We start from the raw sequence: 7,188 nt of genomic DNA on the forward strand, positions 1-7,188 counted from the left end.
CAAGTGCACAGCCCACAGGAGCAACCGCCAGGAGAGGCAAAGCCTCGACGCCAGCTGCACTGACCCCAGGCCCAGCCGAAGGCGAAAGGGGCCGCGGCGAGCCCGGCGCCCGCCTTGCAGCCCGGGGCCGCCCCGTTCCCCGAGAACTTGCTCCCGCCTGCTGCGCCGCGCCGCAGCGCTGCATGGAGCGGCACGGCGAGCTGCCGAGAGCAGGGCGGGCGGCCCCGCCGCCGGGGGAAAGGAGCCCGAGTCAAGGCCGCTTCCTGTTGATGTACTATCGCCGGGAGGACGAGCGGCGCTGGGGACCGCGGCCGGCCTCGTCAAGGATTTCCCGTCGCCCGGAACATCGCGGCCTTCTTGGAACAACGGCCCGGGGCTGGGCTGGCAAAAATACTCGCGGCTAATGAGCTGCTGATAAGGCAGGAGCTGCCCAGGGCTCGGGACTTCTCCTCCGGCGGGGAAGGGAAGGAAGTTGTTATTTCAGCAGTAAACAAATTGTGAGGGGCAGATAAATGGCTTGTCAGCGACCCTGCCCTCCCCGGCGGACCTCGCCGGTGGACGGCCGCGCCGCCGGCGCTGCCCGCGCCGTGGGCACTCCTCGTGCCGGCGGCACTGCCCGTGCCATTGGCATTGCCCACACTGCCGGCACTGCCCATGCCAGTGGCATGGTCCGTGGTGGTAGTGGCACTGCCCCGGCACCGGCACGTGCACCGCGGGCGCAGGCGGCGTGGGGCAGGCGGTGCCCCGTCCGGGTGCTGCGGCGCAGGAAAGCCCGGCGCGGGACAGGGCGGTCGCTCTGGCCGGCTGCAGGCCACCAGCAGCCCACGCAAGCAGCCGCCGGGGCACAGCTCCCACCAGCCATCGAGCTCCCACCAGCCTCCTCCGGGGACGGCGGCAGCAAAAACGCTCCGTTATTATTATTAGCCTCGCCGGCGCACGAATGCCTTCGCCCCGGGGACGGAGATATTTATAGGCATTGCTTCACCCGCGGTTACAAGCCCAGCTGCTGCGGGGGCTCGTGCAGCCGGGGTGGCCGGGGCTGGTGTCGCCCCCCGGGACATCATCGCTCCGGGAGGCTGATGGCTTTCCTAGACGTTTTCTGCCGGATTGGCAGTGCTTGCCCAAAGGTCAGTGGCTCAGAGGCTCCTGCCTGCTCCCTTCCCCGCGTCGGCGGCAATTCCAGAGCCCCGCGGAGCCCCGCTCTGCTCCCTGTGCCGGCAACAGGGACCCGGCTCTGGCCACGGCCACTGGGACGCCCGGGGGAGCCGCTGGTGTTACCGGTGCCGGGCCGCAGGTCCCAGCGCCGCTCCGGGAAGGGACCCGGTGTTCTCACATCTGCTCCCGGCGCGGGCAGCGCTAATGCAATCTGCACGGTGATTAGGGAGCTCGTTTATCAGCCTCTGATTGATCGGGGAAAATTTAATTCCCGGCCATGTGCAGCTGGGGAGGAATTCGATTTGGGGCAGCGCCGGGGAGCCGGGCCGGGCGGGCGGCGGGAGGCCACGCCACCCCGCTCACCGCGCCGCCCGCCCGGAGGGTTTGCTTCCCGGGCATGGGAAAACGGCTCCTTGCAGAAAGCCGGGCCGGGGCCCGTCCGCGCGTGCGGAAGCCCGAGGAAGGGCCCCAGGAGGGCGCCAGGGAGGAGGGAGGGCTGCGGCACCAGCGGCCGAAGGAAACCGGGGAGGGAAAAAGCAAAATGCGCCAGAGGGACACAGAGGGAGAGAGGGGGAGAAACAAATGAGCGGCAGCTCGTTGCGGCCTCTATTAAAAGCCGTCATTAGCAGCGCGTTGCTGTGACGGCCGGCTCCCTCGTTGCTAGGATCTCCATCTGCGCCGCGGCGCACGCCGGCAGGCGGCACCGAGCATTTCCAGGGCTCTCTTATGGGCTCACCGCTGGCCCGCTGCCCGCCCAGCCGGGCTCCTTGCAGGGTTGAAGCGCCCACGAGCAGCGGGGCCGCCTCCCGCAATGCCCCGTGCCGGCTCACGAGCGGGTCCGGCCCCGCCACACGGCTCTCGGGGCAAAGCTCGCGCTAGCAAACGAGCAGATGCAATTGGAGCGGCGAAGCTACTTGGCCTCCTCTGGGGAGCAAACCTTCCGCTCGGTCCCCACCACGTCCGGAGCAGCCCTGCAGGATCCTGGGGGAGCCCGGGAATGCCACAAACATTTGCAAATGATGGTTCAAACAGAGGGAGAGCCCCAAAGGGGCCGGTTCGCCCGCCCGCTGCACCCTGGTCAGGGGGTGATCCGGATCCCTGAGCCAGATGCATCCCCACTCTGTCCATCCCGGGGCCCGAGCTGCCACCTCCAGCTGTGACGTGTCCCGAGGGTTGCCGCTCCCAGCAGGGCTCTTCCAGGTGTGCAGGCTCCGGCCCCGTGTGGACACATGGGCACCAAGGGCCAGGGCAGCTGGCGACAGCAGCAGTTCCCCGGGGGCCCTGTGATTTCGGGGGTACCTGGAACGAGCGGCCCTGATGCTTCGCTGAGCGGGAGGGGATCGAAGGAGACAGATCCCTCTGCAGCGACCTGCCCAAGGCAAGAAGCAAGGAGAAAATCCCCCTGCGCCGGCACAGGAAATTCATGCTCGGAGGTCAGGCCCCCCCCCTGGCACCTGCTCCCTGTCTCCTGGTGCAAAACTGAGGCAGTGGCTGCCCGGGAAGCCCCCGGTGCCCAGGTCTCCCACTTTGGCCTGCCAGCCCCAGGGAGACTGAGGCAGGGACGCGGCTGCAAGGCAGGGAGGGCAGCAGGGAGCTGGGTTTTCCCGTTGGGAGCGCTCGGACCCCGTGGTGGCCCCCGCTCGGCCGTGGGCCTGGCTCGGCCGCCCCGTCCGACGGCTCCCTGCTTAGCCGGGCTGCGAACACGTATCAATTAGGCTCTGATTCATGGGCGAGTCAGCGGGTAATTGCATTGGGGCCGCCGGCTGCGAGAAACGCCGCGAGCAGAGGTGGGTGGGGGGGGGAGGAGGGCCGGCGCGGAGCCACAGCCGTCTCACTGGAGCATCCTCCAGCCGGGAGCAAGGGGTCGAAGCGCACGAAGCGGCGGCAAAGTTGCGAGCGCGCGGCTGGGCCGGGGGCGGGTGGGTCCCGGCGGCACGGAGCGAGAGGGCTCACCGGGAGCCCCGACGCCTCCCGTTACGGCAGCAAGGAGCCGTGCGTGCCGCACCTCCCCCCCATCACACCGGGCGACGGCTCCACGGCAAGTACGACCCAAGGAGCAGCCCCAGGACGCAGCGCCGGCCGCGGGCCCTCCCAAACGGCCCGGCTCGGTCCGGCCCCGGCTCCGTTCCTCTCTCTGTCAGCAGCTTTCGGTTATTTCCCGTGGAGCATTTCCTTCCCCTTTCTCCCTAATGCAAAGCCTGCAGATCGCTGCCCCACAGCAGAGCCCGCAGGCCCACGCTCTCCAGCCGGACCTCCGGGCACGCTCGGCGGGCAGGGGCGTGTTGAGCACTGCCGGCACCGCGGGGCATGCAGGTGGCCCCGGCCGAGCCGCCGTCGGCACGCGGATGGACGGATGGCAGGAGGGGGTCGGATTGCTCTAGGGAATAAGCTCCTCCACCTGGCATGTCCCCAGATACAGGCATGTCAGGGGGGCACAAGGGACCGAGCACCCCTCTCCTGGGGGTGCGTCCTGCCCCCTGTGCACCCAGACCCTGTGCAAGGTGGTGGTGGGGGGACGCACAGGGCATGGTGTTGTTGGAGGGCACCCAATCCTGCCACCCGCCCTGGTGCAAACCCACGGAGGAGCGGCCCCACCGCAGGGCACGGTGCCGGCTCCCACCTCGGCAAGGCGCCAGGCAGCCGGCAGCCACCCGCAGCAAAGACAAGCTGGGGAAGAAGAGCCACAAGCCGAGCGGAGCAGCTGGACGTGGGGAGTGGGGAGCCAGGGACCCCCCGCGCTGGCACCGCCAGATGTGTGGCACCCTCAGACCCCTGGATGCATGGACCCCCAAGCTCTTGGCACCCCAGATGCATGAGACCTCCAAACCCTCAGCAGCGCCGGACACGTGGGACCATCATGTCCCTTGGCACCCCCAAATCCTCAGCACTCCTGAGCACATGGGACCCCCAAGCCCTTGGCACCCCAGATGCACGGGACCCCCCAAACCTTCAGCATGCCCAGAGGCACAGCACTGCTAGACCCCCGGCGCCCCAGTCCCCCCAACTCCCCGGCGGTGGCGGCTTGGGGGGCTTACGGTGTCCTGCAGGGTGCCCATGGCGCGGCTCGGCGAGGCTCGGCGCTGCGCGCCCGCGGGGCCGGGGCCGGGCCGGGCCGGGCCGGGGCCAGCGGCGGGGCCAGCCCATTTCCTCCAGCGCTGCAGGATCCGCACCTCCCCGGGGCCGGACACGCGGAGCCGCGCCGGCTCCCCTGCCCCGCAAGGGCCCGGGCAAAGCGGGGAGCCCCCGCCGGGGCGAGCCCCGCTGCCGTCGGCAGCCGCGGGGATCTGCAGCATCACGCCCGGGCCCGCCGGGGCCTCATCCTGCCCGCCCCGGGGCTGCAGCGGGTGTCCCCGCCGCCGGGGCGTCCCCCGGGCGCGGCTCGTACAGCGCCGGGCACCCCGGCGGGCAGGGCGAGCCCCGAAAAGGCCGGAAGGGAGGGGGCGGCGAAAACCCCTCTGCCTCGCCGGGACGAGCCGTCCCGCTCTCCCGGAGCTCCGCAGCCCCGTTCCCGTCCCCCGGGGCCAGGCCCGGCCGCTCTGTGCCTCAGTTTCCCCCGGCGCAGCCGCGGCCGCCAGCCGCTGCCGAGGGGGCTCCCAGCCGAGCCGGGACGGGACAGGACGGGACGGGACGGGGCGGGGGGAGATGAGCCGCTGTTCCCAGCCGGGACCGGAAAAGCGCCCCCGACCCGGCCCCCAGCGCGTCGCCCCCCCCACCACCACCACCACCAAGCAGCGAACGAAGCCGGGTCCCTCCGCGGTCCCTCGGGGCCGGCTGGGAAGGGGAGTGGGCGCAGCACGACGGCTCCGGCCCCCGCTCCCCCATCCCACCCTCGGGGGCGGCCGTGGGCCGTGGGCAGGGGGCCCGCGGGAGACGCGGGGCAGGGGGTCCCGCCGTCCCTACCTGTAGCGCCTCGGAGCCGGGCACGGCGTCCTCCACCTTCAAGAAGACCTGCTGGCCCCGTCTGAAAAATTGAACGAGGGCGGTGAGGAGATGCTGCACCACCAGCACCATGCCGGCCCCCGGCCCGGCCCGGCGCGGTCCGGCCCAGCGCGGCGCGGCGCGGTCCGGCTCGGCGCGGCGCGGTCCGGCTCGGCGCGGCGCGGCGCGGTCCGGCGCAGCGCGGCGCGGCTCGGCTCGGCTCGGCTCGGCGCGGCGCGGCTGCCCGCCCGCCCCCGGGCAGGGGGGCCCGGGCCCCGCCGCTCCCCGCCCCGCTCCGCCCTGCGCTCCGCTCCGCACCTGCTGCGCGCCGGCACGGGCAGGGCTCCGCGGGGCAGCGGCTCCGCCGGGTCCTAAGGGCCCGGGCTCGGGGCCGGAGGGGGGGCGAGGGGGGGCAGCGCCCCCGCTATGGGGCAGGGGATGGGGCAGCGCCCCCAGTGTGGGGCAGGGGATGGAATAGTGCCCCCCAGTATGGGGCAGGGAATAGGGCAGTGCCCCTTGCTATGGGGCAGAGGATGGGGTAGTGTCCCTCAGTATGGGTCAGGGCAGTGTCCCCAGTATGGGGCAGGGGATGGGGCAGTGTCCTCAATATAGAGCAGGAGGTGGGGCAGTTGCCCCCTGGTATGAAGCAAGGGACAGTGTAGTGCCACCCAGTACAGGGCTGGGGACACGAAAGAGTCCCTCCGGTATGGGGCAGGGGATGACGGAACAGTGTCTCCAGTGTGGGTCAGGGGATGAGGCAGTGTCCCCAGTGTGGGTCAAGACATAGGGCAGTGTCCCCAGTATGGGTCAGGGGATGAGGCAGTGTCCCCAGTGTGGGTCAAGACATAGGGCAGTGGCCACCAGTATGGGTCAGGGAACAAGGCAGTGTCCCCTCTATGGGGCAGGGGTAGGACAGTGGCCCCAGTATGGATCAGGGGATGGGACAGTGGCCCCTGCTATGAGGTTGGGGTCAGGGCAGTGTCCACAGTATGGGGTGGGAAACGGGTCCATACCCCAAACTCTCCGTCCTCTGGAGAGGGGCCCTCAGTGCTTGGGGGGGGGGGGGGATCCCCCCAGGTCCTGTGTCACAACCCCCACCACCACCTTCCCCTTTGAGGTAGACCCTGCAGGGCTTATGGCAGGAGACACCTCCACATGCGCCCCGGTCCCATGCCAGAAGAAGTGTCCTGGCTTGCGCAGGGAGGTGTCCCCGCACCTCACCACCTCCAGCCAAAGAGACCCCCACACACAGTGGCCCTAGGGAAGGGATGTGCCCCAGGCTGGGGCTGGGCGATACCCCCCCCCCCCACCACATCCTCGCTGGACCTGCACCAGGAGCCTCGCCCCATTCCCGGGGTAGAGACGGCCACCCCTGGACCTTAGATAGCCTGGAGGTCTTGGTGCAGAGGTCTTCCCCTCCCCATGGTGGGCAGGGAGCTCCCTCCTTCCATGGCCCACCCACCACCCCGTCACGCTGGAAGCACACCCCACAGCAAGGTGCCCCCTTCTTCATGTAGCTCCAGCTGGAGAAGACCCCACTTGGCTCTTTGATAGGGCTGCCCACTGTGGGGCAGTGGCTGGGGGGTTCACCCCTCCTCCCAGCCCCCCATCTGGCCTTCAGGCCAAAGTTATCCCCATGGCTGGGGAGACATTTCCCACCTGCCCACCTAGGTCCCACTTTGGAAGACCTCCCACCCATTCTTGGCAGGGATGCTCCCTGTCCCTCGGTGCTGAGCAAGACCCCCATGGCCCTTGGTGGGGAGATACCTGCAGGGTGCAGCAGGACCTCCCCACCATGGGCTGGGGCAGCCTCCCCACAGCTTCAGGTTGCAGGTGGCTGGGAGGGAGTGGAACAAATCTCCCCATCCTTGCCTCCGTGTGGGGTCCTTCCTGCACCTCCTCCCCCAGAATGCTTTTCCATGTGCTTTGGCCAGATACAGGAGGAACTTTTCTGCACTTCACTTGGGGGGCTACTAGACTGGGAAGGGGCAGGGGAGAGGGTCACCAGGCTGCCTGCCCCCAGGCTCCCCAGAGGACCATGCAGGGGCAAGTCTGGTGTCCCCCAAGCCAGAGAGCAGGCATGAGGCATCCGACTAAAAAGACACAGTTCTGCCC

The 7,188-nt window shown here is 69.9% G+C and overlaps 1 protein-coding gene across 2 annotated transcripts in view; it reads right to left on the minus strand.

Moving 5' to 3' along the window:
- PDE2A (phosphodiesterase 2A) overlaps positions 1-5,166 on the minus strand; it is a 30,943-nt gene extending 25,777 nt beyond the window's left edge. Inside the window, exon 1 of one of the 2 annotated variants that reach the window (XM_062567492.1) lies at positions 5,056-5,166. In XM_062567492.1, coding sequence (XP_062423476.1) covers positions 5,056-5,166 — 111 coding nt within the window. Of the gene's footprint in view, positions 1-4,190; positions 4,250-5,055 lie in introns of those variants that run through there. The other variant, XM_062567493.1, reaches the window with a different exon arrangement.
- Positions 5,167-7,188: the final 2,022 nt, after the last annotated feature.

This window comes from Rhea pennata, chromosome 1 (genome assembly GCF_028389875.1).
Source record: "Rhea pennata isolate bPtePen1 chromosome 1, bPtePen1.pri, whole genome shotgun sequence".
NCBI classification, from domain to species: Eukaryota; Metazoa; Chordata; class Aves; order Rheiformes; family Rheidae; genus Rhea; species Rhea pennata.